Raw genomic sequence first — 22,325 nt, forward strand, 5'->3', positions numbered from 1 at the left:
GGAACAGCAGCACAAGCATCGGGTGAAAAAAAACAGCACCACGGTAATTCATCTGGTTTTAATCCAGCAACAACGCGCCTAGTCCAGCACAGCGCGCCGGGGAGCGCCTCCCGCTTTGTGAAGCTGCAACGAGGCTCAGCCCGGGCGCCTCAGGGCTGACCCGCCCCGAAGGCACCTGCCGGGCACCGCCGCCACGCATGCGCGCTCGTCGCCACCGCCAGCCCAGAACTACATATCCCGGCGTGCCGCGTGCGCCCACCATTGCGGCCGAGCCAATGGCGAGGGAGAAAGCAGCTCCCGCCTCCACACAGCAGGTGCGGATGCATTCCCCGAGCCACCCTTCCCCCGCCCGCAGACGAAGGGCTGGCGCGGGAGGCAGTTACAAAGGAGCACAGAGGCGGCCGAGCGAACGGGCCCCGACTGCCGTGTGGGAGCCGCAGGGGCGTCTCCTCCCCGCTCCCTGCGCGCCCGGGGAAGCGGGCGCGGGGGCCGCGCCTCAGGGCAGGCGGCGGCTCGGGGGCTTCCCGCGCGCTGTCAGTTACGAGCGCGCGAGGCGGGCAGGCGCCACCGGGTTGGCCGGCGGCCGCGCGCGGCCCCGCCCGCCCCTTCGTCGGATTCGCTGGCGATCGGGACGCGCGCGCCGTCCATCATCGGGCCCAGCCACGGCGGGACCCGGGGCTGAGGGCTCGGCCGGGCCCCGCCCCGCCCCGCCCGAGGCTCCGCCCCCCGCCCGCCCCTCCGCCCGGCGCTGTCAAGCGAGCGGAGCGAGCGCGGAAGCCCTGGCCTCCCGCACGCCCCCGCGGAGCGCGCGCGCCTCGGCGGCCACGCCCCCTCCCGCGCGGCGCGGACGGGCAGAGGGCCGGGAGGAGGAGGAGGAGGAGGCCGAGGGCTCCGGGCCGCGGCCCGCCCCCGGCCCGCCCCCTGTGCCTGCGGCGTGGGGAGCCGGGCTGAGGCGGAGCGGGGCGACCAAGGGGCCGGCGGCTGGGCTCGGTTTCCTGCTCAGTGGGCGTCGTTGGGGCCCCGGCGGGCCCCGCCCCCGCACCTCCCACCCCGGGCCCCAGCTGTCACTCAAGGCGGCGGGCTGAGGCCGGCGGCAGCGGCGGGCGGAGAGAGAGGCAGCTACGCCACAGCCCAGCGGCGGCCATTCGTGGAAAAATAGGCCGTCCCGCTCCTCCCAGCTCCGGCTGCGACCGGCCTTCTCCCCGCTACCCCCACCCCACCCTCCGCCTCCTCCTCCTCCTTCTCCTCCCCCCTAGAGCGGCGCCTCAGCGGGGCATTAATGCGGGATGAGCGGTATGTAACCCCCTCCCTCTCTCCCTCCTGTGCACACCCCTCCCTCCCTCTGCTCCTCCCTCCACCCTTCATCCCCCCTCTATCCCGCCCTCCCGGGTTCCCCCTTTTCTTCCCTCTGTTCTCCCCCTTCTTACCCCGATCTTCTCTCGCTGCCCCTCCGCCCATCCGTGCTGCTTCCTCTTATGCCCCCTTTCTTCTCCTCCTCTCCCGCCTGCCCCTCCGGCTTGCCTCCTCCGTACCTCCCTCCTCCATTCCCCCTTTCTTCGCTAACCCTCCCTCCTGAGCACATCCTTCCCTCCTTCATTCCTCTTTTCCTCCCTCTTTCCCTCCCATGCACAACCCTCCTCCTGCCCCCTAAAGCATCGACGGCCACTGAGTGGCCGCCGATGCTTTAGGGGGCAGGAGGAGGAGGAGGGTTGTGGGTGGTTTTTTCCTGCTGTCTCTGGGAGAGGAAACCAAACCTCCCCTTTCTGGGTGTTAACTCTCCAGCCCCCATGGGTTGGGTTTCAAACCACGTTTCTTAGGACTCGTTCTTTTGTAATAATGATTTGTACTGTTGTTTTTATAAAGAGGCAAAAGCGACAAGCTGGGAACCGAAAAGGATATGCTCGTAGGTTTTGTTATTGTATAAATGAAGGTGAATAATTAACCTGTTACACTTGATATTTTTGCAGATCAAAAGAAGGAGGAAACTATGCCCACAGAGGGAGAGAAATCTCCCGAGGCAGAGAATAACAACAATAATAATAAAAAAGGGAAAACTGGAGGCTCACAGGTAAAGAACACACACCCGAATAGGGAAGTGCCCAAACTATTAGCATTTAAAATGAAATGTTCAGCTAACAGCATTTCCTGCTCAGGGCATCTTTCTTTGGGTTGGATGAAGCACGGTTGGGTGCAGTGTTTTTACTGCCTGGACATGTTTGTTTGGTTGCATTTTGCAGTGATCAGCTGCTTTCCATGTAATAGAAGCATTTTTACTTTTTTTCTTTATTTTGAGGGGGAAAAAAGACTGAATTGATGATGCAGTTGAGGTCTTGGCTGTCACATAATCATTGATAATTAAAGACTTTTAAGAGCATTATGTTTAAAGATTATTTACAGCAATTCATACTTCCTTATTCAGAGCTGTATCATTGGTCTCTGTGCAGAAGCACCTTGTTGGGGTTTTTTTTGGCTTCCGGTGCAAACCTTAATGCTCACTTTTGATGCTTGATACTTGCACTCTTGTCCTGAATCCTTTCTGTTTTCTTTTTATGGATAGGATTCTCAGCCTTCACCTCTCGCTTTGCTAGCAGCCACTTGCAGCAAAATAGGAACTCCTGGTGAGAATCAAGGAACTGGACAGCAGCAGATTATTATAGACCCAAATCAAGGTTTGGTGCAGCTTCAGAATCAGCCACAGCAGTTGGAATTGGTAACAACTCAGCTAGCTGGAAATGCTTGGCAGCTCGTTGCCGCTGCTCCTTCTGCTTCAAAAGAAAATAATGTTGCTCAGCAAGGATCTTCTGTTGCCTCAAGTGCTGCAAGTCCCTCCAGCAGTAACAATGGAAGTACATCTCCTTCAAAAACCAAATCAGGCAATTCTTCTACAACGACCCCTGGACAGTTCCAAGTCATTCAAGTGCAGAATCCAAGCGGTAGTGTCCAGTACCAAGTGATTCCACAGATTCAGACAACGGAAGGTCAAATCAATCCATCCAACGCTACTGGCATACAAGACATACAGGGTCAAATTCAGCTTATTCCTGCAGGGAATAATCAAGCTATCCTCACAACTGCAAACAGGACAGCTTCAGGAAATGTTATTGCTCAAAACCTAGCAAATCAGACAGTTCCAGTCCAAATTAGGCCCGGTGTTTCCATACCACTGCAACTGCAAACTATTCCTGGTACTCAGGCACAAGTTGTAACAACGCTACCTATAAACATTGGTGGGGTGACCCTGGCTTTGCCTGTGATTAACAACGTTGCCACTGGAGGAAGTTCAGGGCAAGTTGGCCAGTCTACTGAGAGTGGAGTTTCCAATGGAAATCAGCTGGCGTCTACACCTGTCACTTCTGCCTCTGGTAGTACCATGCCAGAGTCTCCTTCCTCATCTTCCACTGCTACCACCACTGCCTCAACATCTCTGACTAGCAGTGACACACTGGTCAGCTCTGCAGAAACAGGCCAATACACAAGCACAGCAGGCAGCAGCTCAGAGCAGGCGACTGAAGAACCCCAAACAACTGCCACAGACTCTGAAGCCCAGAGCTCCAGTCAGCTTCAGTCCAATGGACTACAGAACGTCCAGGATCAGTCAGGTTCCCTTCAACAGGTCCAGATCGTAGGTCAGCCTATTCTGCAGCAGATACAGATCCAGCAGCCTCAACAGCAGATTATTCAGGCCATTCCTCCACAGTCATTTCAGCTCCAGTCAGGGCAGACTATACAGACCATCCAGCAGCAGCCTTTGCAGAATGTTCAACTGCAGGCAGTGAGCCCAACTCAGGTGCTCATCAGGGCTCCAACTTTAACACCATCAGGACAGATCAGCTGGCAAACCGTGCAGGTTCAGAATCTGCAAAGCCTTTCAAATCTGCAAGTTCAAAATGCTGGGTTACCCCAACAACTAACCATTACTCCTGTGTCTTCAAGTGGTGGCACAACCATTGCCCAGATTGCTCCGGTGGCTGTTGCTGGTACCCCCATCACTCTGAACGCTGCCCAGCTTGCTTCAGTACCTAATCTTCAAACAGTAAGTGTTGCCAACCTGAGTGCTGCAGGTGTTCAAGTTCAAGGAGTTCCTGTTACCATTACCAGCGTTGCGGGTGAGTGGTCTGACAAAGGTTTGGAGTTTTGCTTGTTTGTATGGTTGTTTTGTTTGTGATAGTTGTTTGTGGCTTTGGTTTGATTTCTTTTTTTTTTACTATTACAAGAATACCAGATGATTTTAGATTAGCACTCTTTCTTCAGAATTTTCTGTAATGAATGTTAAACCCTTAACTGTGAGCAAATATCTCACGCTTTATTACTAAAATTCAGATTTTAAAATAGCTGACATTTTTGCTAAATATTGAATTAATATTACCAGTGGTATCAGTTGAAATGGAACTGTTTGTATTTGATAAACTACTTAAATATTTCTGTCCTCTGTCTTACTAAAGACTTGTAGACTCCTGAAGAGAACATGGGACTTTACTGATAGAGCTTTGATATGTTTAAAAGCCAGCACAAAAAAGCTTTTTCCAACCAGGCAGTATTCCTAATCTTCTTTTGGGGACATAGAATGAGAAGTGACAATATGTGAGCTGGAATACCTTGTGTCCTGGCATGTTGTGCTGGTTTGCCTAAACCATGACACATGTATTCATATGAAACTACTCATTGCATTCTGCACAAGCTTGTAAAGTTGTTCCCTTAAAAGTTTGAGTCCTGCAAAGAGATTGAGTGGAATAATGTGTGCTTGCACATGGTTTCTGTGGCTTGCTTTCAAATAAAAAGATAAAGCCAACTGGTGACTGTACTTCGGTACTTGCTGCTGAACTTTTGATATGTACTATGAAATATCTATTTGGTTATGCTGGTCTAATGGTTGGGAAAGGAGCTATTAAAAGGTTCTAGAATGGATAACTGAACTTAGTTTTACAGTAAACTCTGTGCAAGGTCTCTGCAGTGTCCCACAAGGACACCTCTATGTAAAATTTGCTGCCTTATAATGTTTTAGATAAAACTTGATTTAGGCAGGAGTTACCTTTGTCAGCTTGATAACTACTTACCAAAACTTGGGTTTATGTCATAGAAGTAAACATCTTCTATTGTAGTGGTTACAATAAACTCCTCCCAACAACAGCCTGACTATAGGCACAGTTTTTTACTATAAAATTGTTAGAAAAAACACATCATGTTTGACTGCTGTCAAGTCTGCATAAGCAAACATTAGTATCATATAGACTTTTAAATGGTTTGGGTTTCGGTTTTTATAATCATATGCTAAGATGAAAAATGTTTAACTGGGCAAATAATTGTTCTTTTTGATTGAAATGTTTTTGAGGAGGCATAACTACTAGCATAATTTAGTAGTAAGAAATTTACACTTGGGAGAATTTTGTCTGCTGAGGTACTTCTCAGCATGGAATGGCATGCTGGAATACTAAAAGCTGAGTTAGATGGCACTGAACCTGACTTGTTTAAGGAGTGTCACACAAGCATTAATCTGGGTAATTAGAACTAAAATCTTGACCTTGTGTTTAGCTGTAATGGTTCAAAGAGAAGTTTGGTTGGCTGTAGCTGAGCAGCTGTAGTCCTGTTTACCTTGGAACAATTTTTTCTTGATAGGAAGGTGCTGGTTGATGTTTTTCTGAGACAGAAGTCTCTACTTTGGTAGGGGACTCCATAGGAAGCCTGCTTTGGGAACAGCCTAGATTTGTGGGTGCTGGAAAAACCTTTCTGCATGTAGGTTTTTTCTCTGCTTTCTAATGGTGTACTACTATTCAATACACACTAGCAGGTATTAGAGCAATGGATTCTGAATATCATCTTTGTTGGTTATATTGACCCTACCTGTGCTTGCATGATATCTTTTGGAAAATAAAATGATTGAGATTGGTAACTGGAGGATGAAAAAAGGGCAATGAATCACAAGTATGGTCCTGGTCAAGCCAAGCCTTAGTCATACAGTGTTTGTATGCTAACTAGATTACATTTTGTGACCATTGAATTCTTCTTCATTGTACCCACTCTCTCATGTCCTGCTCCCAGTAGGCCTTACAGCTGTTTCCATAATTTTTTGGCAGCAGTGAATCATAGAAACGTAGAATAATTTGGATTGAAAAGGACCTTTAAAGGTCATGTAGTTCAGCCCCTCTGCTATGATTAGGGACATCTTCAACTAGATTAGGTTGCTCAGAGCCCCATCCAACCTGGCTTTGAATGTTTCCAGGGATGGGGCATCCACCACCCCTCTGGGCAATCTGTTCCAGTATTTTGCCACCGTCATTGTAAAAAACTCTCTTTCTTTTGTCTAATCTACACCTACCCTCTTTCATATTAAGGCCATTCCCCATTTTCCTATCACTACATGCCCTTGTAGAAAGTTCCTCTTCAAGTCTCTTGTATCCCCTTTAGGTACTGGAAGGTGCTATAAGGTTTCCCCAGAGCCTTCTTCTCTTCAGACTGAAAAACCCCATTTCTGTCAGCCTTTCCTCATAGAAGAGGTGCTCCACCCCTATAAGTATTCTGACATTTTTTCCTTTTCTTTTTCAATAAGGTACTATTTCCCCCCCAGGACTTGATGTTATGGATAAAGAACAAGCTTTTTGAATACAAGAGATTAGTTGTAATTTCCTTCTCTTACTTATCTCTGCTTCTGTCCTATGAAACTTCCTGATTCTACACTCTGGGAATGGGAGACGTGGTAGAATGGAAAGGAAAGGGAAGAACATGATGTGCAGTCCTTAATGCTAAATGTATTAAGATTCCAAGGAAGGAATGGTTATGAAATAGAAAATTGTAAACATGCTAAGATCTAAACTTTGCTTGCCACCTAAATAGAATAAGCTGACTTGATCAAGGCTGTTAACTTCCTTGGGTTTGCTGGTTTTTATTTGAATTGTTGTTGTTTTGTGTGTTTGTTTGTTTTTTTTATTATTCCCAGGCATCATTACAGGAAACCTTTTGAAAAACAAACAGCTCAGCTACCTCAATATCTGCAGACTGGTATTTCTTTTCTGCAGTACCTGAGCTTGCCAGTGTGAAGTGTCTTGAAAACAAGCTGAACTCTCTACAAGTAGTTCATTTGCCACAAATGAGCAGTAGAAGTAGATGTTAGAAATGAGCTGTGTAGAGGATGTCCAGAAAATTTTAAGAAGGCTGAATGAAGAACTCATCCTTTGCATTGATTCAGGTGCTCTAACTTTGTTAGGGAAAAGGAGTTACGTTGTCCTTCAATCAAGCCAGTTGAGTTTCTAGGAAACAAACTTTTAAAATCACAATAAAAAACCACAATAAATAACTTCTTTTGTATTTGTGTCATATTTCTGTTCAATGAGCAGAGGTTTTCCTAGTTATTTCCACAGTGAGATATTTAAGCACAATTTTTTCTTTAGTTTTTCAGTAGTAAATGAAGCAGTAAAGCAGGAAAATACTTAATTTAAAATTATAACACTTTGTTGATTTATAGAAAATTTTGAGAAATGGAGGAGTTGTGGTTTTTGTTGTTTGGTTTTGGGTTTATTTTATTTTATATTTTATTTTTGTTTTGCCAAGTAGATTCTAAATTCCAAAAGAGAAAAATTTCACATTGGGAAGAAAAACCTTAAGATCTTCTGATAAATACTATATTTTGATCTAGCTTTCATAACTTTTGTTACTGAAAGTCTGCTGTAAACCTAGGAAGATAAACAAGTGTGTTTGGGGTTTCTTGTTGTGTTTTTTCAGTTAAAAGTTCAAAAACTGATCCTGGTAAGTACCATACTTAGGGTTATATGTTGCACGTGGTCAAAAACACAGGGCAAAGCAGAGACGTTCTTACAGTCTTTCACTTTCTGGCCTGAGAGAAAACTTCAGTGTCAGTCATGAAAATTGTTTTTTTACTGTAGAGCTACTGAGTGCTCACACAGGTTGTTCAGAGATGTTGCAGACTCTCCATCTTCAGAGATATTCAGAAACTGTCTGGACATGGTCCTAGACAGCTTTCTGCAGGTGGCCCTGCCTGAGCAGAGTGATGGGACCAGATGCTCTCCAGAGGTCCCTCAAAGTCTACACCATCTGTGATTCAATAAAATTTTATTAAGGTGTACAGAGTGTCAGTCAAAGGCATAATTAAATGTACAGAAGAAAGCTTTATTCTCATCCAGTTAAGTTTCTGAGCATTAAAACCAGATCTTTAATCAATTGTTTAATTAAGAGGAAGACAAACAACAGGCTGCATAGAAACCACTGTGGTTGCTTGAACATTCAGGGATCTACTAATACCTGCCTTGCTGTGAGATCAGTACCTGTCTTAGCCTTTTACCAAGCTACTTCTGCACTAAGTATTTCTTCTCTGCTGTCAGTTGTTGTTTTGCACATGGTTCCCTGTGGATGGGAATAACCTGGAATGTTACAAATTGAAACTTCCTGAATTTTGCCCCTGTGGGCTTGGTGAAAAGTAGATACTGCAGAATACCCTTGCCCTTTTTCAAGGCTTCTGCTGTGAGAGTTGCAGATGGAAGTTCAAAGGATTCCTGTCCCCAGCCCATTTTTAAATTAAGGTAGATTTGTGTAGATGAGTTGATTGACACTGTAAGAGACTATGTGAAAGGAACTGCTTTTAGTATTAGTTGAGTCTAAGAAAAAGATACAATTTGTAAAATAGTTTCCTTTTGGTAGGTGGAGTTGTTTTGTTTGGTTGGTTCATTTTGGTGTATTACTCTTATTCTTGGAGGGGTTTTTTTACTGGGCTTTTTGTGGGGTTTTCTGGTTGGATTTTTTGGGGTTTTCTTGTGCTTCAGAAAAATTCCCTCTTTATGAGAAAAAATTAATAGACCAAACTTATATATACCTTAATGATACTTCTTAGAGTACTTTTGTTACATAATGGAGGAGGCGTTTGCCCCATACAAAAGTGAATTACATGATTTTATTTTAAAATAATGAAAAATATTTTTTGTATTTTATGTATACTTGTTTCAAAATCACTTTTTTTTAAGCAAAAGTCATCAGATTCCATCACCTTGCAACACAAGTTCAAGCCTTTTTCTTCAACGTGAGTGGTGACATGGTCTGAATTATGGGGAATTTGGAGTTCATCCACCCAAAATAACCTGGGGCAATGACTTCTGTTCAGTGGAACAGTGGAACTATTGCCTGGCAATAGTAAAGCTGGAGAGTTTTAAATCTTTTGTAGAGGTGTGCGATGGGCTCCAAAATAGTTCTTAATGACAATGAAATCCCATGCCAAGTGTTCTTATTGAGATACTTAAAAATATGTAACAAGCCTTGCCATTCTGTTTCATACTCTATAGTAATGTGAGCTACTAAGGCATTTCTCTCTTTGGCCAGATACTTTCACATCACTGTGACTAGTAGTTATGCAATTTGTCAGTACCTTGAGGTCTCCTGACTTCTTGTGCATTTTCCCACTTGTCTGCGTCCAGCTTTAGCCTTTCTTGAAGGCTTACTCTTCCCTTTCCCTCTTTATTAAGTCTTCTTGTTTGACAGGCGCTAGTTTTAGGACTTGCAGTTCAAAGACTCAATATATTGTTTAGACATGACTGTCTGGGTCAAAGTTTGATGAGGACTTTGAAGCATTCTATCCAATTCTTTAAACAGGAAAAAAAAGAGAAAATGATTAGATTAATTGTATGTCACTCAGTGACTGGAAAAAGGGAAACATCACACCAATTTTAAAAAGTTAATAATTAGGCTCCTGAGAACTAATAAGCAGTCAACCTCATCTCTGTGTCTGGTACAATCATGGAACACACCTTGTGCCAGCTATGTCCAGGCATGTGGGTACAGAGGTGGTTAGAGACAGCCAACGTGTCATCCCAAATGTATGCCAAACACAGCTTCACAGAGGGCAAATTGTGCCTGACTAATCCAATGGCCTTCTGTGCCAGAGTGACTGTATGGGTAGGTAAAGGAAGAGCTGCTGACAATCTGCTTCATCCGCTGTGGCTTTTGTGAGGGTTTTTGACATAGTCCCTCGCAGTAGCCTTGGAGAGATACGGATTTTAGGGATGATAGGGAAGTGGCTGGATGGCCACATTCAGAGTTGCCATCAGTGATTCAATCTCCAAATGTAGATCAGTAATCAATGATGTCACCATACTGGGACCAGTACTGTCAGTATCTTTACTGATGATGTTGTGGGATTCTGTGCACCCTTGGCAAATTTGCAGATGGCACCAAGATGAGCAGTGCAGTTGATGTGCTTGAGGAAAAGGATGGCATCCAGAGGGGTCTTGGCAGGCTTGAGAAGTGGGCAATGTGAACCTCATTGTACTTCAGCAAGGCCGAATAAAGGTCCCCCACCTGTGATGGAGCAATCCCTAATCTCAGTATAGATTGTGTGATAAAGTAATGGATTGAGAGCAGCTCTCTCCAGCAGTGGAGAAAGACTTGGGGATATTAGTTGATGAAAAATGGGATGTGTGCTGGCAATGTACACTTGCAGCCCAGGAAGCCTATGGTATCCTGGGCTACATAAAAACAAACAAGGCCAGCAGTTCAAGGGATGTGATTCTCTCTCTCTTTGCCACTGCTGTGAGACCTCATCCGTAGGAGTGTGCTGGGAAACACCACTAGAAGACAGACATGGATCTGTTACAGATGGTCCACAAGAGAGCCATGAAAATGATCAGAGAGCTGCAAGATATCTTGTATGAAGATGGGCTGCAAGAGTTGGGGTTATTCAAACTGGTGAAGAGAAAGCTCTGGGAGCCTTCCAGATATACAACAGGATCTTCTCAGAAAGAGACTTTTTACCAAGACCTGTTGGCAGTAACAGCACAAGGGGCAGCAGTTATAAGCTGAAAAAGGGTAGGTTTAGATGGGATGTGAGGAAGAAATGCTTTACTCTGAGTGTGGTGAGACACTGGAACAGGTTTTCCAGAGAGGTTGTAGATGCCCTGTCCTTGGAAATGTTCAAGGTGAGGTTGGGTAGGTCTTTGAACAGTGTGATCTAGCTGAAGATGTCCCTGCCCATCGCAGGAGGATCAGAGCTGCATGGTCTTTAAAGGCGCCTTGTGATCCAAAACATTATATGATTCTTTGAATATAAAATTCGGAAGTGTTTCTGACCCTTTCTCATGCTGACTGCAGGTGATGCATGCAAAGACCAGTGCTCAGATTCTCTTCCCTCATTAAGTCACCTGCATATTCCTGAGCCAAAAGTGGGATTTTTTAAAAACAAGTTTAATAGTTATCAATGGATTTCTTTTTCTTTGAATTTGTCTTTTCTGAGTCTGCCTGTTTTTTTATGCATTCAATATTTGTCTGCAATATATTGTGTTTTAATTGTTGCATAAGACATGTTTTTATTTAAAGTTTCTAAGTTCCTCTACTATGAAAACTTAAAATACCTGATTCATCTTCATGCTATTCACAGTCTTCTATTACTCTCTATTATGTATGCTGGATTTTGAGGGAGGGGAAGGTGTTTAGTCTGGAGTCCTAGAATATTACACTTGCATTGTTTAATGAATGAAAATGCATTTTTGTGATGGCATATCCTGTGGGGCTCCTCTCGTGTTAATGTAATAGTGTCTAGAAGCAGAACTTGGTGAGTGGTATAGCTCAGCAAGAAGGGATTCCTGTAGGTGGCTAAGTTGAAAAGGGTTTAAAATAGCCACATTACATACAAGAAAACTGGCAAGTATGAACACCAGAGGTGGAAGTCAAAGGAGCTGAAGGATAGGGGTTGCATGATTTATTTTTTTCTAAATAACATGCAGTGTTTTCCTGGATGTTCATTGACAAGCAAGATGCAGCAAATATCTTGAAAGAAACAAGCTGCAAGCTGTGAAATCTGTAGTAAGAAGATAAGTATAAAGTACTGAGCTGTATTAAAAAAAAACAAGCAAAAAAAGGAATCTGTCTTGGTTTTTTACTTCATACTATGTGACTTGGCATTCTGAGAGTGTAGATGGGAGGAGTATAGAAATGTAGCATACTTTTTCCAAGTCATGAAAGGTCACAACTGTTCTCAGGCTGCCTTGAGCTGAGAATTGTTGCAGAACCACAGTTTTCTAAATATTATAGTACTGGTATCCTTTTCAAATATTTCAAAGTAATTACAGGAGAAGCATTTAGTCTCCTAATGAAAAAATTGCTTTGGTTATGGGATTTTCTTAAACTGAAATTCAATACAGTGGCAGAAACGGTTTGACAACAAACTGCAGTTGAAAACAAACATTAGCCATGGTGATGTTAGCATAAAAATAAAAGTGTCAATATAGTGGTTCTGATCTTGATCCCTAAGAGGTGTGCAATCTGCCTGTTCAGATAAATTGCCAGTATGCCTCAGTAAAACTAGTCTTTTTTGCCTGACCTGTGAGTAGCAAGGCATGATTTCATCATTACTTCTAAAATAGGATGGGAAGGGGGAAGCATTTCAAGTACCAACTTTCCTCATAATTGCAAGGTAAAATAGGTTTATAATGAGCTATTTTTATGCTATAAACTTCAAGAACAAAATGTAAGCCTTAAATGTAAGCCCTGTCTTGAGAATTTTGCTATCCCCTCTCTCAATCCCTGTTGTCAGAAATTGGAGCATGTAGAACAGGAAAAGAATTGGCTGAGCTTTCTTGTTCATAAAATGCCGAGGAAGTGAATTGAGTGATATGGCACATCTTCAACAGCTTGTTAGTATTTATTTCTTTGTTAAAGCATACTTAGATCTGCATTAAGCCAAACTTCTTGTTCTTCCATTGCCACCTGATGTGAGGGAAAGACAAGAAGCATATTCAAAATTTCATTTCAACAGCTTCCTCACTGTAACTTAATTTTGGAATTCTAAGTCTCGTATGATTTTGGAGCTGGTAGATGAAATAAATAATTTCTTACTATTTTAATATATTAAAAACATTTTAATAGCAGTGATGATTATTGAAAAAAGCTAACTGTATATGGAATGGGATGCTATGTTCTAAGAGGAGCATTAATTTCAAGTGAAACAGTGTTATTATTGGGGGTTGCCGTTTGGAGAGCCAGAAGTTGGACTTTTGGTGATGCTTGTGGGTCCTGCCCAACTCAGGATGTTCTATGATTGTTGAAAAACAACTCTTTTTTTAGTGGTCAAGGATTTTAATGGATAATTTAGTTAATAAAAGTAGCTTGATTTATATGCTGTAGCTTTAGAAGTAGTCAGGAGTGCATAATGAAGTATAATTTTTTTAATTAATATTTTACTCCGGTTATGACATATACCAAAACAGTAGCTCTGGACATCTGTAGTCTCTTGAGAAATGCAGCATCAGAGCACATGCTTAGTTTATTTTGGGGTAGGGTTACAGTTGTATTGATTTCTGTATGCATCTGTTCCTAACAGTGCAGTCTCCAGTGCTGCTGAAGTTGATAACAGTCATACACCTTGATCAGTTGGTCCTTGGAAAAACTGTATCACCCCAACATGCATATTTAATGCACATTTAATCTTCATAGATTGGAAGTCTAGTATAATTTTGTTGTAAAGAGAGAATTATCAGTTAATATCTTCCTGCTGAAAAAACCCTTGGGATGCACGTTAAGTACAAGCCTGAGTTTCCTTAATTATAGTTTCAAGTCATGATGTGACCGCTTTTCCCTGGAGAAAAATACTGAAGTTTAAGAAAAATGGGCCTTGATTTTCTTATTTCTTTGATCATCGGGAAGTAACTGACAAAAGCATGAAGTTTTCCGTTTGTTCTGATCCAAAAAACAAGACTAGGTAAACAGTTTTGTAGGGTTAACAGTGTTAGAGAAAATGTCAGAACTTTTATGGTTTGGATCTTACAGATTTATTTGGCCCTTCTTTTGTAATTCTGTAATATGTGGTTTTGTTGGTCCTTGCCTGATAAAGGCTACAACAAAGTTTCAGGTTTTACATCTTTAATGAACAAGTTAGTTTTAAAATTGATCAGCCTATTCATTCATAGACTGTTAATAAAAACAAAGCTTGATGCTCATGTTTAGTCTTGCTGTATAAAATTTTTAAAAATGTTTTATGAATCTTGGGTTTTTTTCCTTCAAATTCCTTTTAATCTCTTTACCTTTTGCCTTTTTTTATATTTACTTATATCTTGATCAACATAATATTTCATACAGCCAAAATATTTACTTCAAGGAAATTCATGAACCTTCTAGTCAAGTGTAAAATATGTAAGCCAGCTAAAGCATAGACAAAATTCCATAATACCCACCCAGAAAAGCTCCCAGCTCCCTCCCAAACTCCAAATAGAGTACTGGAACCTTGGCTTATATTTTTTCATGTTAGCCTACTTCTGTCCTTTCAGGATTCAGTTATTACTACTTACTTCATGGCAATACCCATAACTTGAATGGAGGTGCAGAAAATGACACTTTCTAAGTGTGTGTTGTTACCATATGGCAGAAGTGTGTTAGATAGCATTTGATTTATGTTTTGGGATTTTGGCTTTTTTTCAGTTTGTTAGTTATTGACCTCCTCTAGGCAGACTGTGGAGACAGACAGTCCATAGGCTTCTTCCTAGTCCTACCCCTGTTTAAGAGTTGGGGGCAAGAGTTGAAGGAAAGAACTGGGCCACATTCTGCTGTGGCTATAAGGTGTAGAATAATCTGAGAGTTGGGGCAAGGGGATGGGGGAGAGGGAGATGTTCCATAAAAGTAAATCTAAGAATCTCAATTTCTTACATCTGCTGCTACTTTCTGTGCAATGTGTCTGGTACTTTGCAGCGCAGCTGGTACTTGGGTTTTCAGCTGTTGCTCTAAGTTTCAGCATGCAGGAAACTAATTGTGTTCATCTGCAGAGAAGTGTTCTTGGACACTCACTCTAAATATACTTTTTTGACTATTTATTCAATAATGATGAAAATCAAGGTTATTCTGGAAGAGTCTCTTTTCATTAGCATTACAAGTTACTTTTCCGATTCCATCTCCTTCTTTAGAATACTTAATAAATTGACCATATTTTCTTTTCATTTGAAGTCACAGTATCCAAAACAACCAGAGACATTGCCTTGCTTTGACTGAAATCACCAGTTGATTGTTCAAGACTAAATTTTGTGAAATTGTAGCTCTGTGTTTGATTTTTATATTGGTTTTGTATGGGTCTTTCTGTGTTGAATTTGTAGTAGCTCTTTCCTATGTTTAATAAAGTAATAAAAAGTAAACTTGCTTTCAGTTTAATGAAAGGTCTTACCAGCTGGGAAAAATTATTTTCTGGCTCAAAGTGCTAAAGTGCCCTCAGGTTGTCCCTAAAGCCCTTGAGTAAATCTTACATTTTTGAAAAATCATTAAAGTAACTTGGTGAAACTTTTGGGACATTGGTTTGATTTTGGTTTGGTTACCAATATGATTCTTGCACTAAAGGAAAAAAACTTAATCTTTTTAAAGATACTTAAACCCCTCTAACTTTATTGCTGCCTTCACTCTTGAAGCGGTAATTTCAACAGAAACCGTAGTTATTATGCGGTTCAGTAATTTTTTAATACAATGAGATTAAAAAATCTCTTGAAGAAGAGTATAGCAAGTTCTTACAAATCTTGACAAAGTTAGTCATGGACAAAAGATAGAAACTTGCTGCAGTGCCCCTGTAGGAGGTAGAAAAGACATGTCTATTTGATGCTGCAATTTGCACTGGAGACTTTCTGCTTATAGTAGCGTCTGGACACAAAGCTGTGATTTGTGATGACCTTTGTAGTAGCTGGATGAATCCAGTTCCTCTCCTTACTCCAAACTGATCTCTACAGAATGTGTGGGTCCCTTGTATCACTGCTTGCATTTCTTCTTTTCTCGCATGTTGTTTCTTCATAAATCTTTATTAACCACTGCTTAGAAAAGAGAGCAGAATTGTCAGCATACTGTATCATCTTCTCTGTAAATATTTAAATTCAGTGTTGTCTTTACGTATATGTCATTTTAAAATGTCATTTGTGCTTCTTTTTTCAGCATGAACCTCTTTCATAGTAGTTTAAAAAAAAAGAGGATCTCTATATTGACACATACTTTTAAACAATATTTAAAACTTGACTATACCTTAATCAAAGCATTATATTCTATTATACTATATAGACATGTTATTATAAGTATATTGTATTATCAATATGTATATATAAAGTATATAGATATTATCTTAGTGTAAATTACATTTATGTCTTTGTGGAAAAAGAATATTAAAGGATGTTTTCAACCTTGGAGTATCTGGTGTATGCAGGGCAAGGGAAGATGGGAATTTTTTCCCATTGCTTTCTATTAGTGAGTTGTTAATGGATGAGTTGCTGCATCAGCTTTGTAGAGCTTTGGAACTCTGCAGGCTGTCTTGTAGTAATATGCATTGAAATACAGATTCTAACTGCAGCGTTTTCTTTGCTTTTTAGAATACGTAGTTGAACAAATTTTCTTCTTTGCAGCATTAGCCGCTGTAGCTCTAGGTACATTTTGCCAAGGGTTTCTCAGGTTTTGCACCCTACTAAGGTAACTTGGTCATTGCTGCTCTCATCTTTTGACTGCTAAATGTTGGTTACAGAATAGCAACAGGAAATATATACATTTTTTTTTCTGAAGAACTGTGTACCAGAACTGAGAAGTGTCCTTTTCTTAGTCTTAAATTTCTCTTCTTTCCAAGATCCAATTCTCTAAATCTTTACTCTCATGATTTCTGTAGATCAATAAAGTTAAGTCCTTTTTTCTCCCTTCTGCTCTATTAGCCTCAGAGAGTAACCTGAGTTTGTGAACAAGTGCAGGAAAGCAGGTGTAGTGTGTGGTAAAAGGAAGTTTGATTTGACTTACAATGGATGGCAAAGCCTAATGACCAGTGATCAGTCACTCTGTAGAAGTGATTTAGGTACCATGCATTAGCTTTCTTAAATCATTAAAGTGCTGTTATGGTTTTATGAATTAATTTTTAACTGAAAATGTGATTGGGGTGTGTGCATATGTATTATTTGGTTTCATAGTAGTTACTTGAAGTTGCTAAATTTTCTTGCATGAATGTGTTAAAACTCGTGTAACTTGAGTACATGAGTAAAGTATATGTGGGAAAGTATATCTGAGTTTTACCTGCTATGATGCAATTTTACTGCAGAATTGGAAAGCTGAGCAACTGATGAAGAATAAAGGATGTGCAAGCATTTATCTGGATAATCTTGTATCTCATGTTAATAAGTAATGCAGTTACTTAATGACTTAAATGGGAAAGATTAGTGACTAAACCTCTTGATAAAAGATCATGCAGGCTCTTTTATTTGAGAAGCTTAAAAATTTCTATTCAGTCATAATCATATTTGTAATATTGCAATAAGTGAGACTTCTGTTGCACTTGATTTGTAATTAAATACTATAACAGGTTCCCTTACTGTATTCATTTTGTCCTATGGTCAAATAAATAGTTTACTATTCAATAGCAAGAGAGAACTTCGGCCTGAGAGGAAATGAAAGGCAACTTAGTATCAATGTTATTTTGTATCAATGTTATTTTGTAACATTTGGTTGTAAGTTACCATTATATCCTGACAGTTTGTACAATAAAGCTCAGATATATGCAAGTTCAGCGTTAATTTTTTTTATCAAGATATTTCACAATTTCAGGAATCATTATTAAAGAAATCATGGGAACTTGAGAAAACTTTCTCTATTGCAAAAGCAGGTGTCAGTGTGCAGTGACTGCTTTCACAGCTCATACAGAATAACATACATGAACTGACATGTGACTTTGTTCCTTCACACAGTGACTTGTTTTAGGCCTCTTTCTCAAATGTGTGCTGAAACATGAGAGCTGTTGTTACTGAAGGGTTTGATTATGAATGGTGAAGTGTAGTGCTATCAGGTCTTGTGGTTTGGAGTGTGTCAGGAAGAAGCAATTTCAAGTGATCTCCTGATTTTAGCAGAATTTCTGGAAGGCTTTAAATAGCATTTAATGCCTCTAGTAAGACTTTGAAAGGAATATTTTTAATAAGCCTTTTTTTCTCCATCTAGATAGTGTCAAGAGATCATTCTCTTCCTGTGTAGATAACATTATCTCAACCACCTGTTTTTAGACTAAGCAGGTTTGTTTGCTGGGTTTGGTTTTTTTGTTTCCTCCAAATAAGAAGCCAGTTTAGACCTAGATCCTCTCAACTGAAAAATCCTCTCTGTTTTAAACTTCTAGAAGTTGTCTTCATTTAATTTAGTAGGCTGCAAACACATAGCAACATTAAGTTTTCTCAGTTTCTTTTCTTTGGCAGAGGTGATTTAAGAAATAATTAAATTCTCTTATCTTCCCTTCATATTCCCTTTGTTTTTCTTCCTCTTTGATAAGTGCAAGCGATGTAAAAGTTAAAGCTCCTAGTGATCCATAGGATTCTAGTATATAGTTTACAAAAAAATCCCACACAACTGAAGACTATAGCAGATTCACTTTGAGATTTTGAGCATGTTCTGTCGGTGTTGTGAAAAAATTCTGACTTTTCTTCAGGAGAAAAGATATTTCAACTGGTCTAAAATGTACTCCTGTTATTCTCAAAGAACAAAGACTTCTGTGTAAAACAGCTTTAAAATGAGAATAGATGCATTTCTACCCTGTGTATTACTAGTGTACTTGCTTGTTGGGGTGCTCTCTCAGGAGTTCAAAACAAAAATTAAGTCCAGTAATTACATTACTGAACTTCCCAGTGTTTTTTCATAGCTGTGTAAAGCTCTGACAAAGAATATTAATCATTAATGTGTGCTTTCTTCAGTTAGTCTTTTACCTCAAAAAACTAGATTTGCTTATTGAATGTTGTGGCTTGGTTCTTCAAATAAGGCAATTTGCATGATATTTTGAGAGCTTCAGAACCTTCTGTTCTGAATTTAGTAAGTGGAATTCAAGGGAAGGGAGTTTAAAATAGTGACTCCATGAGATTAGTTTAAAGAAGAAAAATCAATATGCACATTAGAAAATGCTATAACTAATTAATGCTAGCTAAAGAGCAGGTAACTTATTACTGTTTAAATGAAATCATGTGGGGAGTGTAATTGTCTGAGCAACCTTACTTGGCATTGTCCCTTTTGTATTTTTATTGTCATTTTTCTGGTTATTGTCAATCATTTCTACTCAAATGTGTCACTGTATTATGTTTAATAAATATACTAATTGTTGTAGCTCAGTAGTGTGTATCCTGTATTCCAAGATATGCCCTGTCCTTACATGGGAGAAGGAAAGTTCAGAAAGGTAAAGTGTGTCAGCAGTGGTATTTAATATTCTGAAGAAGTGTCAGAAGACCCTTGTGGAGTTGGTCATCTCATTACTTGGACAGTGAAAGTTGGTTCATATGGAATCAGCAAAATATATTGGATTTTTAGAAATGCTGAACAGGCTTCTCTATGAATGTTTATTTGTCATATGCTAGAATTATATCCTGAATATTAACCAGTAATCATGGGATGAGAAAAGGAGTCATCCTTCTCAGGGTTCAAGTGTCACAATTCACATCTTACTTGAAAAGCCTTGGTTTGACAGCTGTCTTGGTTTAGGGTAAATTTAGGAAGGAATTTTTTGAAGGGGTCTCTTTAGAAAGCAGATTTAAGTGATCCTTCCCCCAGCTGGTTCAGGAGGTAAATTTTCTCTGAGAGAAGTGGAAGAAACTGTTTATTTAATGAGCAAAGTACTCACAAACATGAAAAGAATGAAAAATATTAAGCAATAAAACCTCTGTTTGCTCTGAAAAGATGGTAGATTCAGATTCAGAGTCTAAAGTTTGTTTTGTAGGCATGGCTTTTTTTGGGCTAGGAGCTGCCAAGGCAGTGTCCAAAGGGGACATGATGTGGCAGTGTTGGTCTTCTGGACAGGAGCAGCAGAGTTGAGCAGTTCCTCCGAAGAAGCCACAGTCTAGAGAAAAACCTTTTGTCTCGGCTAATGAACTGGAAGCTAGTTTAAAAGTAAAGAAAGACTCTCAGTTTTCTCTTCCTGGCTACATGGCTGCAAACTCCCAGAGCACTCTGATAGCTTTACTTTTCTCTTGCAGTCCGTGCTAGGCAGCACAGTCAATGAGAAAAGGAAATTCAGGGGAGTAAAAATGAAGCTTCTGCAGATAAATGGTGTGCATCTTTTCCCTCTGCCCTTTGCTCTCTCTGGCTCTCTAGGCCTAGTTTAGAGCTACAGGGCCCATTTCTGAGCAAAAATACAGACTATGAGGATACCACATCATAAAGTCACCTCAGGACAGCCCAGGGAAAGGTGGCATCAAAGCTTTAATACCAATTCAAGAAAATCAGAGAGAAAGAGATAAATTCTTCAACTGAATTCTGACCCCAGACTGATTAGGTCTCAGGACTTCTTTGCTCCAATAGGACTTTGTGGCATAAATGGAGTAATCCTTCTAACAGACTGTAATAAAAAAGTAGAATTCTTAGCAATGTACTGTGACTGATAATGAAAATAGAATAGGAGGCTGCAATAGGTCACAATATCTGTTATATCTTTAACTTTTGTAGTGACCATTCACAGGTGCTTCATTTTTAGTGCTGCTCTGTGGATTAAAGGAGTTTGCACCTTGGGTATGTTTAACAGATGGGGAGTGGATTGTGCTCTGTGGAAGACTGCACATTGAGCAAGTTCTTCCTTTTCATTTACCTTTGGCTCACCAGAAAGTGAGCCTGGTTTTTATCACAAGCAGTCACAATTATCAAATTAATATTATCATATTAGGATAAGCATTAGATATTTTTAAAAAATTGCCTTTTTTTGACTCTGGCTGTTTATAGCACTCAGTATTCCAACAGCTTAACAGCCTGACCAGGAGTTGCCCCAGGACTAGCACTTTCTTTGAAAGCTCTAGTATCCTCTTCAGCCACTGTTAGACCAAAGTACTTGATATTACTATTTGCATTTATATCATGATGTTCTTCTTACCCTATCATATTCTCCCTCAAGGATTATCATGAGTGCTTTTTTTTCCTATTAAAGTATGGGAAATAAATATATTTCCACTACATTGCTATTCTGAAAATAAAGAGTTGGTTCTATCCTAAACATATGGGGATTGCACTCAAGGTTAAGCCTGTAATTATTTTTCCTTTGCTGCTGATACCAGAATCCTTTTAGATTTTTTGTTTGTTTGTTTTCACTATATGTCCAATCACAAGTGGGATTCAAACGCTATCTCTTAGGGGCTTGTCCTTGTTCTTTTCAGAGAACTGAAAACATTCAGTGTCTCTCACTATTTCTGGCCTTCTTAAGAAGACAAGGAATTCATGTTTATTCATATCTAGGCAGGTCAGATGCAACTTCCAGTGATAAACTAAGGGAAATAACTGTGTAAATTTGATCAGTGCTTCAGGTGAAAATAACCTGGTACTGACCTAGGCAGAAACCAGATTTATTCTATTTCCTGTAGCCAGCAGTAGCCTTTAGATGACAAATCAAGTCACTTTGGGAGGTTCTCTGTATATATCATGTTCTTCAGTACTAACCTGTGTGGATGTATGTGGTGGTGTTAGGTGGTGTGTGTTAGATTTCATCTCTGGCTGTTACACAAGATATTCTGTGCAAGCATCTCTTGCTCCTCAGTAGTCATGTGAACCAAGTAGTCATTGTCCCATGCTGGGCTGTGTGTCAACTCACTCAGTAGCTGGGTACTTGAGGCTTCAGAGAGAGTGTTCTTCCTATCCCCATTGGTGGTGCCTGTTATGTTATGGATGCTACAGAAATCATTAAAACCCATTCAAATATCTCTGAACCATGTTATCCCTGAGGAATTTCTAAATTTTAAGTGAATGCTTCAATACTGAGGACTAGTATTTATACAATCTTAAATATTGTATTCTGCTCTAAAGTATTCTGGTTGACTGTTACACTCTCTAAATAAGGTGAAAAAAAGGGTATTTCCTTTAATTTCACAGTTGTATGAAGACAGTGAATTTTTGAAAATGGCAGCATCTGATTATATTTTGTCCCATTCCTGTTACTAAGAGGGCTGGCATTCAGTCATATTGTCATATTGTGGCTAGAAGTCATCTCTGTGTCAGATTAAGTTTATTATATGTATTTTCTAAGTCTGTATACTACTAATTTTTAAAACAAACATAATATGACTTTGTTGTTCAAGAAACTGCACTTCTTACCTATGTTGGAATAGTTTCTTTTGCTTTAATATCAAGCCAGTAATCCAGATTTCCTTAGATCAAGAAAGCCAGTGAGATAATGGACTTACGCTGTCAAGCTGAATTCTTCGTTCATTGATTCAGTCTTGGAATTATGTTTGATCCCTTCCCTGGTGATTCTGTTCTGGTGATCAACTACCTTCTCAGTGAAGAGTCTTTTCTTAATGTCCTACCTGAACTTTCCCTGGTGCAGATTCATGCCATTCCCTCATGTCCTATCACCAGTCACCAGAAAGAGGAGAGAGGAGATCAGCACCTCTCCCTCCACTGCC

At 40.5% G+C, this 22,325-nt stretch overlaps 1 protein-coding gene across 2 annotated transcripts in view; it reads left to right on the plus strand.

The window, feature by feature from the left end:
* The first annotated feature begins 296 nt into the window (after window positions 1–296).
* Window positions 297–22,325, plus strand: part of SP4 (Sp4 transcription factor) — a 29,240-nt gene continuing 7,211 nt past the window's right edge. The window contains exons 1-3 of one of the 2 annotated variants that reach the window (XM_064704456.1): window positions 297–314; window positions 1,968–2,068; window positions 2,558–4,106. In XM_064704456.1, coding sequence (XP_064560526.1) covers window positions 1,988–2,068; window positions 2,558–4,106 — 1,630 coding nt within the window. In that variant the 5' untranslated portion in view covers window positions 297–314; window positions 1,968–1,987. Of the gene's footprint in view, window positions 315–832; window positions 1,294–1,967; window positions 2,069–2,557; window positions 4,107–22,325 lie in introns of those variants that run through there. The other variant, XM_064704455.1, reaches the window with a different exon arrangement.

The sequence above is a fragment of the Zonotrichia leucophrys genome, chromosome 2, assembly GCF_028769735.1.
Source record: "Zonotrichia leucophrys gambelii isolate GWCS_2022_RI chromosome 2, RI_Zleu_2.0, whole genome shotgun sequence".
Classification (NCBI taxonomy): domain Eukaryota; kingdom Metazoa; phylum Chordata; class Aves; order Passeriformes; family Passerellidae; genus Zonotrichia; species Zonotrichia leucophrys.